Here is a 23,844-nt window from a genome sequence, read left to right on the forward strand (position 1 = left end):
TACAATTCAGAGTTCTTTTTATTTTCTTTCTTTTCGTAATGAGTCTCTGAAAATATGCCTCACGGGCTCAGTCAACTATAAAAATAGAGCATATGAACCTTTTACAGTATTTTATAGGCACGTCATCTCAATCTACAAAATTGTGCAAATGTGCTAGTTATGAAAAGTGCTTATGGCAATTGCACGAGGGGTAGACCAAATAACAAAAGTTGCACGGCAAACAAAGTTAGTAAATCAAATTAAAGAAAACAAACTGCCAAAAGGGCAAAATTGGTAATGGCCACCACACACACACACAAGCCTGTTAGACACACGTCTTTGGTCTCCCCCTACAGCAAGTATAGGTTCCAAAAGAAGTCTGAGATCTAAGATACGTCTCCCATTAATACTTCAGTGTTCATACCCTAATCATATACACAAGCTCCGTCTTGGCGGTTACTAAGTAGAAACTTACACGAGCCCCTTCGTCTCGTATGTTAGAGTGAAACTTACACAAGCCCCTTCGTCTCGGACGTCAAAGTGAAAAGGTTGCACCGGATGAATCACTCACACAATAGGACAAAACAAAACAAAAGGTTGGGAAAAGAACAGTGATGCCCCCCTTCTCTAGTGACACTGCATCAGTGTAGTCGAAGGCACCATCTCCTCCTATGTACATTTAACGAGAAAGTTACCATTAGGCACGGCATTTATAACTCGATTCAACAGGAGTTGTGTATTGTGGAAATGTGGGCGCTCCCACAGGTGCAACCACGACACCACAGCGCGATATTAAAGGCACCACGCTGCCAGTCCCGACATCACACCTGCGGAGCACCCCCACTCCCACCCCACACAACTCCCACAACTCAAGTGCTAAGCGTCGAAACTCTTACAGAAAATGCCGGCATTACCTCTGGTTCTCTCGAAGCGGCATGCAAGCAGCCAACCACACAGGACACAAAGTGGAAGAACATCACCAGCGACACTGTGATAGAGGAACACTACATCAGTCACAACAGAGACTACGTTCGCACACACGAGAGAAGCGTACAGAACGCATCTTTTACCTTGAGTTTGCCCAGCTCAGCACACCATCCCAGAACAGCAGCCGACCCCACGCCAGCCGCCGATGGACAGGGCTACAATTAAGTTAAATGGTGTCAGTAACCAACAACTAAGTACATTACAATGCACCAAAAAGAGCAATAAACCAACCGAGAAGGACGCCTACCTTTCCTGTACGATGGCTCAACCACAGAGAGAGAGCGGTGTACCCCACGCTACACACTGCAGCATCAAAAACATAGCCTCTTTGCTAGCTTCTTCTTCTTCTTCTTCATTGAGTTATTGGCGGGTTACGCTTTAGTTGCGCATACCGCCACCTACCGGTTCCTGGGCGATTCTGTTAATACAGTACTGCTGTTTAAATGCGGGCATATAGCCCGGTTGATGTTACATACTTCAACACTGCTCTTATATTTGCGTCCCTTCCCAGCACTGTGGCCTGATTAAAATCAGCTTCGCCGTTCTCAAGCAGCCCATCCTTCCACTCTTTCCTTTCCTCTGCATACACAGGGCACTCAAACAATATGTGTTGGACTGTCTCCTCCTCCATCATACATCCCAAACACTGCCCTGATGCCACTCTTCCAAACCTACACTGGGTACTGTTCAGTAACGTGTGACCAATCCGCAGTCTAGCAATGACAACCTCGTCTCTCCTGCTGCCCCCCACCTTGCCCACTTTCCCCACCTCCTTTTGGATGCTGTACATGTGTCTTCCCTTACTCTCCTGGTCCCATAGCATCTGCCACTGTGTCACCACTGCCCTTTGGATGAGTACCTTCACTTCTCCCCGACCCAACTTGACTGCTACATCGGGTTCTGGCCTCTCTAAGGCTTTTTTTGCAAGGCTGTCGGCCCGTTCATTTCCCCATACTCCAACATGCGCTGGGATCCATAAGAAACACACTGTGATTGCAGACCTTTCTAAGCGGTATAAACCCAAATACACTTCCATCAGTAGATCCATCCTACATGACTTTGATGACTGTATGCTGTTTATTACTGCAGCAGAGTCTGAGCATATCACCACCTTTCTTGGCCGTGCCTCCTCCACCCATTCTAATGCCTTAATTATTGCCATCATTTCAGTAGCATACACGGACAGCTCATCTGTTAGTCTCCACATCTGGCTGATCCCTACTCTCCTGACCACCATGGAAGCCCCTGTTCTCCCCGTCACTGGATCCTTAGAGCCGTCAGTGTAAATTTCAGTGCACGGGTGGTGCACGTCTCTAATGTAGTCATTGACATAAAATGCAAGAGATTCTGCTTCTGTCTCTCTCTCCTCATGCATATACTGCAATATTGCCATATCGACTGTTGGTTGCGGAAAAAACCACGGCGGTACTGGAGGTACTGACACAGTTGGAGCAATTGTTATACTCTGAAGCCCTGCTTCCTGTACCCAGGACCCTATGCTCCAGCCAAACCCCCAGCCCCGCTTTGTTGCATATTCCCAGCACTGCTCCAGGACTGTCTGTGCAATATGTTCATTTCCATGGCCTCCTAAATTTGCCCAGTAAGCTAAGGTCAGCTTCTTCCTTCTTAATGCCAGTGGCATTTCCCCCAGCTCCACCTGTAGGCTTGCAACTGGGGATGTCCTCAGTGCTCCACTACACAGCCTAAGTGCCTGGGATTGAACCCTGTCAAGGATCTTCAACTGTGTGTTTGACGCTGATCCATAAACCATGCAACCATAGTCAATTGCTGACCTTACCAATGCATAATACATAGTCATTAGGGAAGCTCTGTCGGCCCCCCAGTTGAGTCCACTTAAGCATCTGATCACGTTCATTACTTTTTTGCATTTTGTCTCAACTTTCTTAACATGTACTCTCCATGTCAGCTTTGTATCGAACCACAGTCCCAAGTATCTCACTACCTCCACCCTTTCCAATGGCTCTCCGTACAAATAGAGTTTCACATTGCTAGCCACCTTTTTGTTAGTAAAGAATTCACAGCACGTCTTTGATATAGAGAACTTAAATCCCCAGTCCCCTGCCCATTTTTCCACCTCCATAATAGCCTGTTGAATCTTGTTGACAACCAGGTTTACATTTCCACCCCTCCTCCAAAGAGCTCCGTCATCTGCATACAGTGATACCACTATGTCTGGGCTTACATTTTTAAAAACGTCATTTATCATGATGTTGAACAATACCGGGCTGATGGCGCTGCCTTGTGGAGTTCCGTTTTCCACCTCTGCAACTGATGATAGGTCTGCTCCTACCCTCACCTGTATTGTACGTCCAAACAAGAAGCTAAGTATCCAATTGTACATGCGCCCCCCCACTCCCAGCCTACTTAGCTGCACCATTAGTCCTTCCTTCCATAGCATGTCGTATGCCTTCTCAAGATCAAAGAATACTGCAACTAGTACCTCTTTCATGACTAGTGCCTTCTTAATGTCTGTTTCTAGTCTAACCATTGCATCTATGGTTGACCGCCCTTTCCTGAACCCACACTGGTAGCTGGAGAACAAACCCTTACTCTCCATATAATATGAGAGCCTGTTTACCAATATCCTCTCCATAAGCTTGCACAGGTTTGAGGTAAGCGCGATTGGCCTGTAACTGGATGCCTTTGAGGGGTCCTTCCCTGGCTTTGCTATTGGTACTACCACAGCGTGTTTCCATGTCGCTGGGACCCTTCCCTCCTCCCACACTCTGTTGTACACCTCCACCACCTTTTTTAACACTACATCAGACACATGTTTCAGCATAACATAGCATACTCCATCCTGCCCAGGGGATGTCTGGGCTGTACTAGTCAAAGCACTTTTTAGCTCAAACAGGGTTATTTCTGCATCCAGAGGGCTCTCAAACTCTGTTCTTTTCTCGCATACGTCTCCCCACTGCCTCATCAGTGTCTGGCGGTGTGCTGCCCACTCAGCGCCCAGGTTAGTGGAGCCATGTGCCTTCACAAATGCGTTTTTCATCATTTCTGCCTTTTCTTTGTTGGAGCTGGCCACCCTGTCCCCTTCCACTAAAATTGACATTTTCTTTGATTTAGCTACCCCCATCATTTTCTTGATCATGCCCCATACCTCTTGTACTTGTACCTCTTCCCCTATTTGGGAGCAGTAATTTCTCCAACATTTCTTTTTTGCATCCTTTATAACCTTCCTTGCTACTGCCCTCGTCCTTTGATACTCTAAGACTTTCTCAGTAGTAAGTGTCCTCCGCAGCACCCTGAATGCTCTATTTCTTGCTTGTATGGCTTCAGTGCACTCTTGTGTCCACCACGGCACTACTTTCTTCCTTTGTTTCCCTGTGGTCCTTGGTACAGCAGCTGCTGTAGCCACCAATAGCATATTTGCCAACCTACTTGCCTCCTCATCCACATTTCCTCCTCCTATCGTATTGTGTACCTGGGCCTCACACCTTTCATTGAACTTCTCCCAATCTGCCTTCTCCCAGCACCACCTCCCCAAGTAACAGCTATCCTCCTTGCAGACATCCATTCCTATTTTGCACATTACGGGAAAATGATCACTTCCTATTGTGGAGTCACTTAATATCTCCCATTCACATGACCCAGCTATTGAGCTTGACACACAGGTGAGGTCTAATGCTGTCAGTGCCCCTGTCCTGATATTTACCCTTGTGCCCCCCCCATCATTCAAGCATACTAGTGTTTGGCTATCTAGGAATTCTTCAACTGCGTCTCCATTCTTGTTAGTGATTTCGCATCCCCACAATGTATTATGTGCGTTGAAGTCCCCACACCACACCACATTTTCCCTTCCCGTTTGGACTATTCCTTCCAATAGCTCCACAGATAGCTCATTACATGGGTTGTAGTAGTTCATTATCACAATATTCGACTCCCCTGTCCACCCAACCTCTACCGCCACACATTCACTATCCCCATTCACTTGCAATTCCCTGTATATCAATCCTTCTCCTATAAACGTGCAGCACCCACCCCCATGTCCTTCTTGTCTGTCTTTCCGTACTGACGTGTATCCTGGAATATTGAACTGCAACTGCGGAGCCAGCCAAGTCTCTTGTATACACAGGATGTCAGGTAGTACCGGTAATTCGTAAATGAACTTTTTAAATTCCTGCCCATTGGCCAACAAACTTCTTGCATTCCATTGTAATATTACAAGTGGTTTTACTGTCATTCAGAAGGTTGTGAAGACTGCATATTGCCGTCATGCAGTATTCTTGTCACCTGTTCTATGGTCACATCTGCCATGTCTAGGTGGGTCTTTGCTGCTGTTACTATAACTTTGATGCGTTCGGTACGGCTCTCTACTTTGGCTACACAATTAATCACATACGCAAGGAAGGCTAGGAATTGTGTCTTGTCTGCAATCATTGCGTTTGGTCCCACTTGACATCTGTGGCTCTGGGTTGCTACTGGTGCCCTATTCTGTCTTTCTGTCATTCCCACAGCTGTTGTAGTCGTATTCACTTTCTTAACTTGTCGTGCTGCCTCTGCGTATGATACACCTCTAGCCACCTTAAATTTCTGTACCTCCTGTTCTTGCTGCTGAATTGCACATCCCCTGTATGCTGCACTATGCGCCCCTCCACAGTTACAACATTTGGGTGCCACTCCTTCTCCACATTTCCCATACTCATGATCCCCCCCACATCGACAACATCTCCTCTGCCATTTGCATACCGCCGCCACATGTCCCAGCCTCTGACACTTAAAGCATCTTAGTGGGTCAGGAACGTACTCCCTCACAGGGTAACTTACATATCCTATCTTGACTCTCTGGGGTAGCAGTAGGTCGCTAAAGCTCATCAGTATTGTTGTTGTTGGTACTTTCTTCCCTTCTCTCGTGGTATTAAATCGAGTTGCTTTCACTAGTGTGCCGCCTTCCATGCATGACTTCATCATTTCCTCTGTGATGGATAAAGGTACTCCGGTAATGACCCCTCTTAGTTCAGTACGTGACGCTGGCTGTGAGCACTCCACTTCCTCCCTCCCCAATTGTGTCAACCGCAACGCTTTCTCCTGCTGTTCCTTAGTTTTACAAAACACCAAAACCTTGTCAGTCCCTACGTATCTTGCAGATGCTACGTCCCCAATTGCATCCTTCAACACTTTCGTAAGTCTCATAGGGTTAGAAATGTCATGCTTACTGATATTACTTTTGAACTTGATCAACACTTTAATCTCTTCTCCCTCAATCCTCCTCCCTTTGCTTGTAGGGCTCTCGCCTCCTCTTTCCATCCTCCTTTTCCTCCAGTGGTCGGCTCGTATCGGCCCTACATTGCTCCAGAAGCTAGTCCCACTAGTACCCTGAGATTCAGCTCTTACCTCAGTGTTTTTCAACACTGTGGTCGCCTTGAATTGGAATGCGCTTGCCTGAGCTGTCTCCTCTCCTTCCTCACCGTCGCCGTCGTCCATAGCGAAGTGCGGTGGGCAAAAGAATGAATTAAAGCAGGCGTGCGGGCCAGCCAACGGCCGTCGGACCTACCCCCCCGCTCTACCAAAACAACTCAAAGAAACTTATAAAGAAAATACGAAAACTTGCCCACTCGTATTCCACCTGGATCTCGGCCACGGCTTCTAGCTATAAGCTCTACTACCTCTGTCAGTCTCACTGATTCAAACTGCAGCAGAATCTCGCGCCAGGAACCGGAAACACCTCCTCCTCCGCATCCATCAACACTGTAGCAACCCAATGTAAGTAGGCGGCTGGATGTGAGTGCCCGGATATCCGCCCGAGTATTTACGTCTATTTTACCTCAGCTACTCGCGTTCGGTCGTGTATTTACGACAGTTTAACCTCAGCTACTTGATTTCGGTCCGATTTGAGTCTGACTGCGTACTTTCTCGTCGGCATTATTTTGTGTTTATTATCCAGGAGGACTGACCTGAAAACTGCTGTCACCTTGCACAGTTCTACCTGCTCTGAAGCACGTGCGTGTCTAACAAATCATCCTGCCCATTCGCAATGTTAAATAAAAAGTTTTGCATAAGACTATAGTCTAAAATAGATACACTGTCACAGACACTGGAATAGCCCGTTTCGGAAGCCATTAAAGTCACGAGTTTAGAACTACCCAGTCTAAATGTAGCTAGCACTCGGGAAGTTTCTGAGTTTTACTCCTTGCATCATTAGTGAAACATAACATCAGGATATCCTAGTTAAAAGAATAGGGCTATCTGGGCATAGCCTTCTCTCTGAGTTAGAAAACAGCAGCTATGCCGCACATTGTGTAGGTAGTTATTATTTGGTGGTGCAAAAACAACACGCGAAACCATGCCGCATATTGTGCCATTATTGTTGGTGATGCCGAAACAACAAATCCAGATTGGTGACTAGAGCCTGCCTAGTACATTTAGACATAGCCTACTTGATTGTGCCATGTACATTTAAAAGTGTCAGTGCAGAATTAAACTGGGCGCTGAATATAAATATTGGAGCCATTCTCCCTCCGTGTCTAGATACAGTCAGAGGCGCGCGCGCACGCTCTTATTTCTGTATTATATTAAAATATCCTAAAACGGTCATAACATCAGAGGACCTTCGTGGTGGAGGATACTTGCGGCGCGGGCCGAGACCGAGTTGTTACGGGACACTCTTAATATTATTGAAGGGACAGACCATGCTCGATACTTTACCCGGTCTAAATGTAGCACTCGAAAAGTTATGCCGCATATTGTGCAGATTATTTGGTGATGCCAACAACACGTGAAACTAGGCACATTGGAGACTAGAGCCTATAATTTAGACATAGCCTATTCATTTGATTGTGATATGTAAACTTAAAAGTGTCAGTACAGAATCAAACGGGACGCTGAAATATTGGAGCCAGCTTCGTGTCCGGTGAATATTTTGCAGAGGTGTGTGCGCGCGCACAACTAATTTCTCTTCCATATCTCTTTGCTCATCAAGCCTCCGATCTCCAAAAAGACACGGGCACTCAGGGTAACTGTTTACACGAGCTGTTTAAATAATGTGGTGCACGTTCTTCATGACATGGCATGGTTTGGCCACCCTAAATTCAACAGAACTGCATTCGCACATATCGTTTAAACATCCATGATGGAATTGTCACTCTTAATGTGCACGTATTGGATATGAAAAAAAGATCCTAAACGGTCACAACACCAGAGGACCCGTGGTGGTGTGATTCGCACATATCGTTTAAACATCCATGATGGAATTGTCACTCTTAATGTGCAAGTATTGAATATGAAAAAAAGATCCTAAACGGTCACAACACCAGAGGACCCGTGGTGGTGTGGTGGATATTTGCGGCGGGGGCCGAGGCCGAGTTGTTACGGTAGGCTAGGCTAATCATATTATAGAAGACACAGTCAGGCGACACAGCGCGACTCACATAGGGTAGCTGTGGTACCGCAAAGCATTCCTGATGGTGGAAATGAATGCAAATGCATGCAAATACTCGGGCGGATATCCGGGCACTCACATCCAGCCGCCTACTTACATTGGGTTGCTACAAACCCTCTTTGCTAGCTAGTTACCACCGGAATGATATACGCTACCCACCGGAAGGAAAAGGGGAGCGTCGTTACCCCGTCAGAATAAAAGTTCAGGATAACCACCGGTTACACATGGTTTAATGCTTGACAGAAAGAATGAGAGGATACGTCACTGCTCCTGCTCCAACCGTCACAACCACCAACTTAACCACATATCAGATATATTCTGACACACATCACACCTTAAAGGGACACTGTGTGAGATGTTTAGTTGTTTATTTCCAGAATTCATGTTACCCATTCACTAATGTTACCTTTTTCATGAATACTTACCACCACCATCAAATTCTAAGTATTCATTATGACTGGAAAAATTGCACTTTTCATGCATGAAAAGGGGGATCTTCTCCATGGTCCGCCATTTTGAATTTCCAAAAATAGCCATTTTTAGCTGCAAAAATGACCCTACTTGGACCATACTAAAAAAACATTTGTTTATTACTTAGGAAGCTTTCATGTAAATAACAAATTTGGCAATAGGCAACCCAGTTTCAATGAGCAGCATAATTGCAGTACCTTTTTTGACCATTTCCTGCACAGTGTCCCTTTAACTCATCAAACTAAAAATAAACAAACTTGACACATTGTGTATTATCTAATCTGAAATACATGAAATGTGTGTGCCTTGCATGAAGACAATGAATGATACACTTTATACGATATGTCATATAAGAATTGTTGTTATATAGATGTTTCTCCTATGGGTAAGGACAGCAAAGACCTACAGTACATGTTGTCCATGAGCTGTCAGCTTTTGATAACATTTGAAGTACTCAATGATTACTGCGCTAATAATACAACTTCTGGCACAAGTATGAGGATTTGTTTCCTTCATTTCACTTGAACTGAAGATGTGTAGGCCTATATTGAGTAATATGGAATGTCATTCTTTATGATTACTGAAATGCACTCACTGTAATACATAATGCTGCCTGTGCAAATGTTGAATTTGGTGACCTTATGGGTCCTTCACATATGAGCTCTTGTCCTTTAACACATCGACATGGAAAATGTATGAATGCATGAATCTTCTTCATAGGTCTGACTCATTATACCGAAATGACATTCTCCTGAGATCCAGGGGTGCATCTAGCCATTTTGGGGCCCTAGGCGAAATATAAACAAGGAGCCCTCAAAGTCATTGCATAAAAATAAAATTCTGTGTTTTGGTGCTATGACAGTGCTTTGTCTCATTTTACATAAGTGACAAATTAAGATCCAGACTATTTTGTGTGCGTGTGCGTGTGCGTGTGCATGTTTACCGTGACAATTGGGGCCCCTATGGAGGACAGATTTGTTCGGGGTCCTAGGTTTGCCTATGGAAAGTCCGCCTCTGATAAGATCAGTTGACCAAACAGTCTTTCAGTTCTGCACAATATTTCAGATGAGTGACATTGATAAGGGTCTATGCAATTGTTATGGTACTCAACATTTAAATGGAAAAGGGGTTTAGTGTAGACGTAGGAATGAGCAGTTTTGGGAGACGTGACATTTTGCCAGTGATCTGAAATGTCTGTTGGACCACATAATCTAAATTATGAGAATGTCATCTCGTTTTCAAGACATGAGTAAAACCAATGAAAAAAACGTAGACCTACCTATAATGCAGCATTTCAAGGGCAGAGTAGGTCTACTTCTTTTGTTTACATGTTTAAACAATTATTTTAAAACTGCTTTAATACTCTTACTATTTGAGGTGGGTGTTTGTATTTATAACCCTTTCATTTATTTTGGATTACTCTGGAATATGTTGTGTTTATTGTCGTGTGACAATGTCAGAGTGTACATGCAGGGAAGCCGACAGGAGGGGGACAAGGGGACAGTTGTCCCGTGCTCAGGGACAGAGGGGGGCCAGAATTGGGTACTACATGGTACGTATGTATTGGGTGGGGGCCCTTTCAGATGACTTTGCCCTGGGCCCAGCCAAAGCTGTCAGCGGCCCTGTGCACATGTATTTGTTTTTCTGAATGTTCAATGGTGTTGATGTCTTCATGTCTGTCGGTATCCTATGTCTTCATGATGGCTGTGATAAGTTGTGATGGTGCAACAATAAAGGCTATCTATCTATCTATCTATCTACAAACCCCAACTCCGGTGAAGTTGGGACGTTTGGTAAACAGTGAATAAAATCAAAAGGCTATCATTTTCAAAACATTCAATCTATTCATCAGATGGAGAATAGTGAAAAGACAACATATTAACTGTTAAAACCGAGAAAAAATATTGTTTTGGGGGATTTATGTAGGCCTACTCATTTCTAATTTGATAAATCCAACACGTCTCAAATAAGTTGGGACGGGGATCAGTGAAATTTAGTAAACATCCAAATAAGATAAAACAACAAAGAAGAACATTTCAAAATGAATTGTACTGACGGACAATATAGGTGTCCAGGTATAAGATCATCACAGAGAGGCTGAGTCACTCAGAATTAAAGATGCAAAGGGAATAATTACCATAGTTATTACATACATTTTTGAATTCCCTTTGATTTACCACGATTGAGTGTATATAAGACATATTTTTGTTACTAAAATCATTGTATAGGTTCATGGCATCATGAAATATATATTGGCTGTAGTCTCACTCTAATTCCTGGAGTGCTAGAGCTATTGAAAATTGACCATATTAAGAATGCTTAATGCGTGCAAATGATACAGGGGTGTAACATTCTCCTAAGCACCTGAGCTCACTTGAAATAGACCCAGAAGACATGGGAAACTGTCCTTTGCTTACAGAAGTCAGCAGAAGTTGTAGAAGTCCATTCTTTTTGACAATAATAGAGCATTGCACATCCTGTGCTACAGTGAAAATGGACCATCCAACTTGTGCTAGCTTGTGCTAGCTTCAAAAGTCAGCCTCCATGATGGCATGCGGCTGCAGTAGTGCATTGGTTAAGATGTTCTCACTCATCTGTAGAGTTAAATGCAGAGCTGAATGGTATAAATGGGTTTTAAACAGCATGAAAAGCCACTCATGCATTATATTTTGAAGGGAGATCTTCGATTACTGCCACATAGTAAGGTCAAATTGCATTCTCTACTATGTTTTAACAGTTTGGCTCCATCATAAGGACCGACAGGTGATAAAATGGTGGGCTTTTGGTCAAGACCTGTCACACTGTAAGCACTACAGAAAGGAAAACATTGCAAAACATGACAAGGAATACACCCACCATTTAAGCTGGTGAAATCATGTCCAAGATAGGAATTAACACTGTTTTTTATATAAAATCATCTCATCGGTTAATGTATTTAACTGTTAAGTGTTGTCTTTTGTTTTGTTTGTAGTCTTCCTCGACATTTGCTGCCATTTATTGTCCCCGTCCCAACTCTTTTGAGACGTGTTGGATTTATCAAATTAGAAATGAGTACATATGTCCCCCAAAACAATATTTTTTCCTCGGTTTTAACACTTAATATGTTGTCTTTTCACTATTCCCCATCTAATGAATAGATTGAATGTTTTGAAAATGATAGCATTTTGATTTTATTCACTGTTTACCAAACGTCCCAACTTCACCGGAGTTGGGGTTTGTATCTATCTATCTATCTATCTATCTATCTATCTATCTATCTATCTATCTATCTATCTATCTATCTATCTATCTATCTATCTATCTATCTATCTTCTTTAAAACTGTGCTTCTGGATTTTGGGTTAGGCATATAATCTAATAATTGGTTGTAATAAAAGTTTCATTTTTTAAGTATAAATTGCATACACTGCATACTGCATACTGCATACACTGGCCAAAGAGCGCAACAATGTCAATAATAAATAGAAATGTTATAAAAGTATATAGGCCTGGCCGGCTGTCTGCAAGAAAAGCCCAATAGAACCAGATCTCAGAAAAGATGTGTAAATCCCATCACTTCTGTTGGAACAGTGCACGTTGACGGAATTCAAAAAATGTCTTGGCCACCCACACTGTGATATGACTGTAAACCACAGTAAAAGCATGCATAGAAATGTGCATATTCATATGATTAGAATTACAGTGGAATTACTGTAGCATTTACATTTAGTGAAGAAGAGGACATCTTGCCACAGACAGCTTCATTTACTGAAAGAAACACTTTTCATTTGTCCACACACACAATGTGCAAAATTATACAGTTGATCAACAAAACAACAATAATGTATAAGCCAAGTTATTCATTTCAAACAGTAGGCATCGTCCGTGTATATTCTTGCGTCCTTTGTGCAAATGTCGACAGGTCACTCACAGCCAGACAGCCTGTGAAAACAAAGTGTATGGTTTAGGTCAGAATTCATTGAAGGTGTACTGTGTATTTTGTGTTTAGTTCATTTAGTTGTTTTTTTATGCTACCCATTCAGATTTTTTTCATTCAACATAAATCTACACAGCGGGCATTGTAACACAAATAAGTAGCGTAGGCCCTTAAAAGGTGTTTTACAATCTTAGCACATTACCTAGACAGCATACTGTTTCCTGTAAATTATAAAACCAAAAGCATACTTTTCCCAAACAGATAAAAATACATGCTATCTTACAGTTTTTCTCGATTGGTTTGGCTAATTTCCTGAAACTGAGATGACATTCCTATATCCATTGGGTTATTTGGCCAAACATTCTTACACTTCTGCAAAACAGTTCAGATAACTATCAAAATGTCATATACTTCCCAAAACAGCTCATTCTTGCATCAGCACTAATCCTTCTCCCACATAAATAGTCGGTACCATAAAAATGGCATAGATCCTTCTCAATTGCTTTAGCTCATTTGCATTAATTTAGTCCTTCTGTCAAAATAAACTGGATGGTTCAGCATAACCTCATGGATCCTCATCACATGCTCATATCACTCCAAAAACAGTTTACCCGTATGTCAAAACTAAATTCCTTCCCCACATATATCATCAGTACCCCCAAAATACATTGTCCCTTTGCCATTGTGTAAGCACTGCAAGTCAAAATGGTTGGATGTTTTGTCACTATGGGACTACGTTCAGCTAACAGATTTCGGCTATGTATAAAAATGAAAAAGTGATTGAAACCCTTGAAGTTTGACAACACAGACAATTTACCAAGGACATTTATCAGTAACTTTCTTTACTGTAAATTCACATACAGAAAGTAATGGCCATATATTACAGGTTTCTCATTGGTTTGGCTCATTTCTCAAAACAGAGATAACATTCTCAAAATAACATGGACAAATCCCAAAGCAACTAGCATTTGCTCAAAACAGAATGTCGTTTGAAAAAATGTCAAGAAATTAGCTAAATAACAGAGGAAACTGTACTATACACGGTTGTAAAACAAAAATTCTACAAACTAATAAAGTTACAATATCATTTGGCCTGTTAAACACTGTCATGAATTCACTGTTTAATGACATTCTTAAAATATTGTGTCCTGGACTGTTTTGATAATTGTGTAGACTACTTTGCATATGATGACTTACACAATGAAATCATGCGAACATGTTTTGGAGAGGGCAGCCATTACACAGAGAATTGTCTAATTCTTTTAGATAAGCAAGATCAGTACATTTGGAAAATGTGCTAAATGTATGCTCAATGTGTCAACTGTAGGGTACTTGTACATAGCCATCTGCAGAGATGTACTAAACATTTGAGACATGTACAAAGCATTTGATATTTGATGAAAGCAATGAAAAATGCCATTCTGTTTTGGGAAATAGCAAGTTGGTTTGGGGATTTGTCCATGTTGTTTTGAGAATGTCATCTCAGTTTTGAGAAATTAGCCAAACCAATCGAGAAAAACTGTAAGTGTGGCCATTGACAATGATTTTAACCCCACATATTTTTTAAAGAGCCAATCTGGGAGTTAAAATTTAATTTGTTACTTCAAAGCCGCAGTATGCAGTAGAGGGCTAAGATTTTTAGCCCATCACATTTTATATAGCAGGGGTGCCAGAGGGCCATTTGCGGCCCTTGAGGGCGTTTTATCCGGCCCCCAATATAATTTTAGTGTAATTCAGCTTCAAATGAAATATGACATATTTTGAAAAGGAATATTAGAAAATGCATTTGCAATACAATTAAGTTATATTCTGGGAACCTTAAGAAGGTTGTGTTTGTTTACAATGTGTCTGCCTTCAATATAGGCCTAAAGTGCAGGGGGACATCCTGGTTTGTGCTCATAGTACGGCCCTCGGGGGACTTTTATGGCCCTCGGATGAAATTGACGTGGCCCCTCGAATGAAAAAGGTTCCCCACCCCTGCTTTATAGGGACAGTGAAGTGCAACAGGCAGTTACATTAGAGTGATGCACTAGCACCCCCGAAGCACACACTTATGAATATTATATAGCACTGCAATGTCTTTGAGCATTAACTTCTGTATACAGGGTTTGTGATATTTAAGGTTGCATGCATGCACGCAGAGAGAGAGAGAGAGAGAGAGAGAGAGAGAGAGAGAGAGAGAGAGAGAGAGAGAGAGAGAGAGAGAGAGAGAGAGAGAGAGAGAGAGAGAGAGAGACAGACAGACAGACAGACAGACAGACACACAGAGACTCTTCCCCAGAGCTCTAGCAGTGTGTTTGACTATGTTGACTCCTACCCAGAATGGGATTCCTGATTTTGTGAAAGCAAAGTTGTCAAACTGACAATTCAGCATTAGGCAATTCATCTGCTTCTGTCCTTTTAATGGATTAACGGCAGGGGGGGTGTCACTCCTGGCTTCAGAATGTATTAATCCTGCCAACTCCTCCAACATGAAGAATGTAGCCTGTACCTGATTCACCTGACCTGCCTATTTTGATGCTCAGAAGGATCTGTTGTTCTAATAGCCTAATTTTGGATGAAACAGAAACACAAGGCAGGTTTGTTTGTATGTATGTTTGTTTGTTTTCCTTTCTAAAGTGGGATTGACACCTCTGCTTAATGAGACAGCAGCAGATAGGCCTGTACGTACAGTAAGCTTTAGTAGGCCTATATATAAGTAGCCTACGGTATTGATGTCTCTGATCTCCCTGATGAACTCAATTGCAGGCCTATCAGTGTAGGCCTACGACAGTGAGAAAAATGGAGTGGCTGCAAAGAGTGTTTGAAATCCCCTTCATTTATGACCTTATCATGAATCACAATCACAAATATCATGATTGTCACTGGCAGTGGATTAATATATATATATATATATATATATATATATATATATATATATATATATATATATATATATATATATATATATATATAGCCTATATAAAGTATAGGCTACTAGGCCTACTAAGCTGACCTATTTAATTTTTCCGTCATCCACACTGTGATATGGAGGAAAAAAAATATTTTAATTTATATCATCAACAAAACTGCAAATTCCAACTGGTTTCAAGTATCTATTGCCTTCTTAAACTTGTACTAAAAAAAATTAAATTTTCATGACATTGGAGCTGATTGAGAACTAAAAAGAGTAAAGCTATTTTTATTTGCATAGTTGTAGGCATACCCACCTCATTTTGATTTACTTGCAATGCACTTATGTTGCTCTTGGTAGCCGCAAATGCAAAAATGCAAGAGCTGAGGTCTTGATCTTTTTCCATGTGCCATGGCTTCAATAGTCTTGCTTACGCAGGCTGTCCATAAAACTAGCCTACTCCTGTATTATTCAAATTAAATGCATGGTTAGAACGAATAAATCAATGCCAGTGCATCAACTAAAAATAAAATAGAAAAACATATATGAGTGAGAGAGAACATAGTAGGCCTGATGTAGTCACAGAGTAATAACACAGAGGAACCTCTATGATAGCATGCTGTGCAGCGTTATAACAAAGCGTCCACAGTCGCTTCTGGATTACGTCACAGATCAATGGCCAAGAAAGACGACTTTGCTATGGCATAGCATTAGCGAAATCTCCGGCTTGTGTTTTCTGTCGAAGTCGCTATACTGCATACGCTGGTAAGTGTTTTTTGTGACTCCAGTACTATTTTCATACATGCTGCAAAATGTATTTCAACGCAATCTCGTGTAGCTAATTTGCAGGCCTAGTATAAATCACGCAGTAAGATATAGCCTATTGCAGTGGTGCTATTGTATCTAGCTGCTCTGCCTGCAAGCTATCCAGTCTCAACAGTGAGTAACACGTAATTGCCAAGATTGACGATATTATGGTTGTTCTGTCGTCGAAAGGTCAGCTTCATATCGGTCTTGAACCTCCGCTATGCGCGTATGTGAAAATCAACCCACTACGTTTGTTAAAACATGAAGACCTAGTATCCCCGGCAGTGTAGCAATCTGCAGGCTAACGGGATGGCCATAACACATGGGTAGCAGTGTTTGCGGATTCGTTATCGTTTTTCAGCTTGTACTGTAGAGGGTATTGTTACTGGTGTGTTGGTAAGTGCTGCAATCATTTAGATTGTTTTTGAGGTAGAAAGACCAGATGGTTGGGATTGCTCGGAGCTCCGTGTCTGTGGCAGTGTGAGCGTTCGTCGCCCTTGCATCTTTTGTGAACTCAATAGCGGTGTGTCGGATGACTATCGTTACTGTAGATGGACAGTGCATTGACCCATGGAGAGCAACTTAATGCTTGCCTTGCCGCGCTGTGGCCATCGGGCTGGATAAAGTGTCGCAGTAAAACTCAATATTGGAATGTGACTTTAAAATGTGAATGCCGTAATTACGGTCAGGATGGCGACGGGGAATTAGGACATGAGGTGACAGGTGAAGTCCAATGATGAAAATGTCTTTGCACGCTACGGCTGTCCCGTCCCCACTTCAAGAGCGCATGTTTTTGCTGATGTAGACATCCATGTCTCTGCATCCGTTCTGACCCTCCGTGTTTACAAGATCATTGCGGGGGGTGCGGATGTTCGTATTGGCTTGGAGGGTGAGTTAACAGAAGGATATGCTATATGAGGGACTGTCGCATGAATCATTGGTTTCGTCTTGTGTTTCATGCATCTCCCGACAGAGGGAAAGGGAATCTCGACCTGTGCCCCTTTCGCATTTATTTTTCATGAATTACCACTATGCCTTTGCAGCAGGGACAGTTGCCATTCTCGCCTTATCTCAAATACTCCATCAGGAATTGACATATATCCACACTGATGAATAAATAAGTAAAATGTATGTCCACTGGCTTTCACTAATTCTGAATGGCGCAACTAGAATAGACGTACCACTTTCCTCACTAGGCCTAGGCCTTAGAACTACTGCCCATTAGTTAATAATCGAACTTCATCACGGTAAGAGAACTTTCATCACCTTTACGCCATCTACCGATGGCCATGTAGCAACACTTTTTATTTGGACATGGGAAGAATGGAAAACGAAACTTAAAAGAACATTGGGTTGCGCCATTTTTCATCAGCAACGGGTTTCCAGATTGCATGTCAGCCTTTAAATTGCTTTCCTTGGAGTACCACCAGGCATTCCTCGCAAAAGAGTTGTTGTGAAGTTTGGCGTGCGAAGGCGTTTTTTTTCTAGACATCACTAGGAGCAACACAAAAGTTGGTCGACCTCAGTTCTCGCAGTCTCAGTTGGCGGAGTGTTCCCTAGCTAGGCTTTAGCATCGAACAGTGACAGCGGTTGTACACACATTTGTTGTTGTGTCGGATATCGTTTTCTATGATGTTGGCTTTCTTGTGGGTGCTACGTCTGAACATGTTCTTTGTTAACTCGCATGTCTCACATTTGGAAGCTTATTTTGCCAGTACAGCAGTTAAGGTAGGTATGCTATGCAGGCAGGTTGTAATGCAGGCGTTCCATCATAATGCAATCGAGTGCACGTGGGGCCTTTTGATACACGCGCTGATTTAGACCTAGAAGGCTTTCCAGGCTTCTATACAAAAGTACTAGCACACTGCCTCTGTTGAATTATGGTCTTTCTTTGCACCAAGTTTCTCATGTTGATTCAATGCCACACTGCTCAATGGGAGTCCCCGTGTGGCCTTTGCCGTCGTCGGCGTTCTCAATTTTTTGCAATTATTTTATGTTTGGTCACACTGTGGTATTGTTTGTGTTATGCTGTTTGACATGTTAAAATGAACAGTAGCAACTTAAAGAAACTACACTGACCATTTTGCTGTTCTTTATTTAATAAACGTCGTTTTGGTACTAGACCTTCATGAAGGAAGAAAAGAAAGAACTGCGAAATGGTCAGTGTGCGGGAGTTTCTCCATGGTGCCATCTCCGACACACCTGTCAGCTGAGGTGTGTTTAAAATGGTAAAGTTTAAAATGGACAGTAGAAAATTTGACAATATGTCTGTCAGGGTAGCAGCACTATTTATCGTGTGAGTGAAGGTTCTCAGAGTCTAGAATCATGAAGAATTGCTGACCATGGACAGTCACCGTAAATGAGATTCAACGTCGGCTTTATTGCCAGTACCCTACCGGTATGCAGAAGCATACAGCTCCACACACACCCAACATTTTATCTTAGACATACGAAACGGTTACAATACAATTGAACAAATGAACTGTTAGATGCGTGTAGAGCTGTCAGCCAGAGTCCACTCCTTTTGCATTTAGGTAATAAAGCTGACGTTGAATCTCATTGACAGTGACAGCCCATGGTTAGTCATTCATGAATTACATAGGTTGAAAATGTGACCGACAACTATGTTGTAATAATTCCTTCAGCATATAAAACTATATTCAACATTTGATTAGGAAACACTGTTTTTTATTTAAGTGATGATTTTGGAACAGTTTGTCCATGTTGGTGTTAGATGCTATGCTGAAGTGCACCAGTCTCTTGGGGGGGCAACCAGCTCTCGTGAACCAACGTCCCTTTTTTTTCACATGTGCCCATTTTGTCCTTGACATAAATGCCGGTCTCTTTTTCCACCCGGACCTGACTAGCTGGCTGTCTCCCTTTCCTCCCTCTCCAGGAAATCATCCACTAACTCTCGGTTAGGCCAGAAATAAAATGGGATTGCCACAGCAAAACATGAATAATTAATCGCTCCCTTTCACCAGGTTATAAAGTTACAGCTCATGTGCAAGGCTCATAAAAATGCGGTTGTGACCGTAACGTGAGTTAACGCGTTAGTGGAGGGACCACGATTACTAAAGAGCACTTACAGGTTATTAGGCTGCTAAGGGTTTTATATTCTCGTTTGGCCGTCCTCTCTATTTCTTTCATTGTTTTGACTTTTGTCTGTCTGACTCACTTGTGTTTCTGCCTTTATTTGCTCCTCTCCCAGGTGAACTCCACCGTAGCGTGATTTTTCATCTCATCAATTGCCGTGTCTTGCGTTTGGCCCTGTGCGGCACAGCCAGTGCTCGCGCCGCAAAACCCAACCCCCACACCCCACCCAGTGCCCCCCTGCCCCTGCCCTCTGAGCTATGAGCAGAGGCAGAGGAGGGCCCCCGACAGATCACCCGCGATTCTCCCAGCCTTGGAACCACTTGGGCAAGCCCCGGTACGAGAACGGCCCAGGCCACGGCTACGGCCCACCACCACCACCACCGCCCTTTGCCTCCCGCCACCGGAGCCCCGGCTCGTTCTACGACAGGCGCCCTCCCCAACACCCCCCCGGTGGCTCACCCTTTAACGGAGGCGCTTCTCCCCCCACCTTGGCCAATGGTGTAGCCGCCCTCGGGGACTTCCGAGACCAACAGGAGCGCTTCTTGCAGGGTCAGGCGCTCCACGCCCCTCAGTTCCGCGGCCCTCCCCGCTCACCCAATCAGCAGCGACCCACAGAGAGGAGCGGGTTTGACCAATCGCGCGGCTACTACAGACAACCACCACCAGCAGCAGCAGGCTGCCACACCAGCGGCAGAGGAGGTAGGAGGAGTCCGGGACTCACCGGCAGCTACCATCCCCCCCGCTTCCCCAAGCGAGAGCCAGCCCACTGGAGCGGGCAGCAGCAGCCACACTCTCATTCCCAAACGCGGCACCCGACCCCAAGACCGTACTGGGACAACAACGTCACTGTCATATCAGAGGGCTTGGAGGGCCTGACGCTAGACTATTACAACGGCCCCAGCGGCCGTGCACCCAACCCCAACCAGGCCTCATCCAGTAGCAGCGGCACCTATACAACCAGAGGCACAGACAGGCCGCACAGCAATACCGCTGCACCTCATTCCACCGAGCTGAGCTCAGACATCAGGCAACGCGTCTACCAGGTGCTCGCGTCCCTAGGCCCCAACGAGACCGTCCAGACCAGGCCCCTGGCCAAAAGGCTGCGCCTTCCTAAAAAGGTGGTAAACCAGGTGTTGTACTCTCTAAAGCGCGCGGGACAGGCCAGCAAGCAAGGCGACTCGCCACCCGAGTGGTCACTGCGCCGGGAGCAGACGGGTGCGGAGACGACAGCAGCCGGGCAGGCGGTGTCTGTAGCACCAAGCACCAGCAGCGAGACACTTACTGTGACTGTGAAGCAGGAGCCCAACTCCCCCAGCCGCCAGGACGCACAGGAGACCGACGGCAACCAGCAACGCCTTGTGACCGTTAAGCAGGAGATTCCTCACAGTGCTCAAGCGGACGTAGAAGTAGAGGAGGAGGAGGAAGAAGAAGAGGAGGAGGAGGGGGAGGAGGACGACGACGAGGACGACGACGAAGAGGACGACGAAGAAGAGTGCCTCAGTCTTCCTGTGGGTCTCAGTGAGGTGAAAGAAGAACCCTCCTTAGGTTTTTTCAACCAGGCAAGCGGCGACAACCTCCTAACACTAGCAGCAGCAGCAGCAGTCGAAGAATCCAGTCTTTCGGCCAGCAACCTTCCCACGACTCGCACTGTGCCCGCCACTGTGCCAGGCATCATCATGGCGGAGACGCGGGACAAGCGCGAGCGCGTGCTGCTCTACCTGCACGAGACGGGCGAGGCCTGCAGCGCCCTGCACATCGCCAAGAACATGGGCCTGAGCAACGCCAAGCAGATCAACCCGCTCTTGTACAGCCTGGAGAAACAGGGCCAGATCAGCCGCAACACAGACGGCTCCCAGCCCAAGTGGGAGCTCACCGAGCACAGCCGCGAGCGCATGCAGCGGCAGCGCAAGGTGGCGGAGGCGGCGGCGGAGGCCGGGTCGGCGGCGGTGAAGGCCGAGACGAAGATGGAGGACGTGCAGGTGAAGATGGAGGACGGCTTGGAGCACATGATGCTGATGATCAACGACGTACGCAGCACCCTGGGCAACGGGGCCCCTCCACACATCAAGGGTGAACGCGATGGAGCTGCCGCCGTCGGTGGCAACAACGGCAACGATGGTGGTGGCAGCGGTCCCGACTCGTCCGAGTGGGCCACGGACGAGATCCCCGAGTTCCTCAATGTGATTGGCCAGAACGAGCAGCAGCAGCTTCAGCAGTGCCGGAGGGCAGGGGGCCCGGGCAGCGGCAACGGTGCCAACAGCGGTGGCGCCTTGCAGCCCGACGGGGGCACGGTGGCAGTGTCGCTGGCGGCGGCCCCACCTCACCCCAGCACGCTGGAGGCCAGCCGGCGGCAGAAGCTGCAGGAGGTGCGCAGCAAGAACCCCGTCAGTGGGCTGATGGAGCTGGCACAGTACCTGGGCCACACCTGCGAGTTCCTGCTGCTCGACCAGTCGGGGCCCTCCCATGACCCCAGGTACCGTATGCGTCAATCATAGAGAGAGAGAGAGAGAGGGAGAGAGAGAGAGAGAGAGAGAGAGAGAGAGAGAGAGAGAGAGAGAGAGAGAGAGAGAGAGAGAGAGAGAGAGAGAGAGAGAGAGAGAGAGAGAGAGAGAGGAGAGAGAGAGAGAGAGAGAGAGAGAGAGAGAGAGAGAGAGAGAGAGAGAGAGAGAGAGAGAGAGAGAGAGAGAGAGAGAGAGAGAGAGAGAGAGAGAGAGAGAGAGAGAGAGAGAGAGAGAGAGAGAGAGAGAGAGGGAGAGAGAGAGAGAGAGCGCTAAAAATAAACCTTCTGCAGTGCTAAAATTTCTCAACAGTAACTTCATTGAACTGACAAGAATAAATCACATTTCTGTTTGTTTTAGAGAGAGAGAGAGAAATTATTTATGGAACAGTGTCTGATGTGTCGGCAGGGAGCTGTTTGTGCTGAAACAATCTGTGTATGTGTATGACCTGCACATGGGTCATTGGCGTTTTTTAGTAACATACGTGAGTATGGTACAATAGTTACTGGCACTATTACCTAAATGGCATATTCATTGCTTGTACACTAATTACCAGTTATTAATTAGTTTATGTAATTCATAGAAGAGTTGCTGTGATTGTACCACCTGATGTGTGTAGCTAAAAAAACTATTAGTCACCAGAGAAATTAGAACACAGGGGAGAAGGCTCAGTCTCATTGGTTCCCATTGTAGCCAGTTAGCTTTGCATGCATTCTGCAGTAACGAGCGTAGGCCAGTCCTTCATGTGGGAAAATGTATGGAATGGAAAGGGGAACCCATGCTAAATACATTGCTACTGCCATTTCCAGTCACAAATATTATCAACAAAACATTCCTGGTAAGCACTATGACTGTTGTTTAACAATAGGCTGTATTGACAAATCGTTCAGGTGTGTAGTTTTACAGCTGGTTAGAAGATTTCAACCTGTACTCGCTAGCATCGTGCTAATGTTTATGGGTTTGGCCCCATAAAAATTGAGCTTTGTGACCCAGTATATAATAATCTAGTGGCGCAAAATAATCGAAACGCTACTCAAATTGGGTCTTATTATTTCTAGCTTCGAACTTAATATTCATATTTCAGGACAAAAAATTATAAAAAATCGCAAAAATTATAATGGTAAAAAACTCCATTGACACCCATTCATTTTGCACTGTCCCGTGGTTAGGGTTAGCCAATTGTGGCTAATAGGAAGTTCCGTGAGTGAACAGCCCCTGTAGTCACCCACATGACATGAGTTCCTACAAGCTGACCTATGACCTTTGTGGGTGTGGAAGGTTCCGCATGCAGGTGACGCTGGATGGCCGGCGCTTCCCCAGTGCTGAGGCGTCCAACAAGAAGGTGGCCAAAAACTATGCGGCAGCAGCCACACTGAAGGTGCTGCAGCGCGAGCTGGGCGGAGCTGAGGGGGAGGAGGAGCTGGAGAACGAGGAAGAGCCCAGCGACATGAGCATGGCCCCAGCCAACGACAGCATGGAGGAGTTCACAGTGAGTGGGCAGGTGACACTGGTCAGGACTGCTTAAAGTGATACTGTACCGTTTTTGTAAAGACGCTCATATTACATCTCCCCTTGAGTTAAATGATTGGACTTTACCTTTCTCCTGTACGTCTTGCCATTGTCTCAGTATGGCAGTGAAAATTTTACCTTCAAGCTAGCAAGAGTCCAGAAACCATTTGGCGGCCAGCTGGTCTCATAGGACTCAATGTTAACTGCTAGTTTGGAGATAAAATTCGCACTGCCATACTAAGAACGGTTGAAAGTACAGGAGAAAGGTAAAAGTCAATAATTTA

General features: G+C 44.7%; 1 protein-coding gene and 1 long non-coding RNA gene across 4 annotated transcripts in view; one reads left to right on the plus strand and one right to left on the minus strand.

Moving 5' to 3' along the window:
- LOC134448591 (uncharacterized) lies at nucleotides 1–1,296 on the minus strand. 2 transcript variants are annotated; one of them, XR_010034798.1, is made up of 4 exons: nucleotides 1,214–1,296; nucleotides 1,050–1,121; nucleotides 894–967; nucleotides 1–648 (listed from the first exon to the last, which is right to left on the minus strand). It is a non-coding gene; the product is annotated as an uncharacterized LOC134448591 (long non-coding RNA). The 2 variants fall into 2 exon arrangements; XR_010034797.1 differs by having other exon boundaries at nucleotides 1,050–1,279.
- A 15,031-nt stretch (nucleotides 1,297–16,327) lies between these two features.
- Nucleotides 16,328–23,844, plus strand: part of adar (adenosine deaminase RNA specific) — a 39,700-nt gene continuing 32,183 nt past the window's right edge. Inside the window, exons 1-3 of one of the 2 annotated variants that reach the window (XM_063199539.1) lie at nucleotides 16,328–16,415; nucleotides 19,669–22,026; nucleotides 23,330–23,540. In XM_063199539.1, the coding sequence (XP_063055609.1) occupies nucleotides 19,811–22,026; nucleotides 23,330–23,540 (2,427 nt within the window). In that variant the 5' untranslated portion in view covers nucleotides 16,328–16,415; nucleotides 19,669–19,810. Of the gene's footprint in view, nucleotides 16,416–17,805; nucleotides 18,186–19,668; nucleotides 22,027–23,329; nucleotides 23,541–23,844 lie in introns of those variants that run through there. The other variant, XM_063199538.1, reaches the window with a different exon arrangement.

Source organism: Engraulis encrasicolus, chromosome 5, assembly GCF_034702125.1.
Source record: "Engraulis encrasicolus isolate BLACKSEA-1 chromosome 5, IST_EnEncr_1.0, whole genome shotgun sequence".
In the NCBI taxonomy this organism is placed as follows: domain Eukaryota; kingdom Metazoa; phylum Chordata; class Actinopteri; order Clupeiformes; family Engraulidae; genus Engraulis; species Engraulis encrasicolus.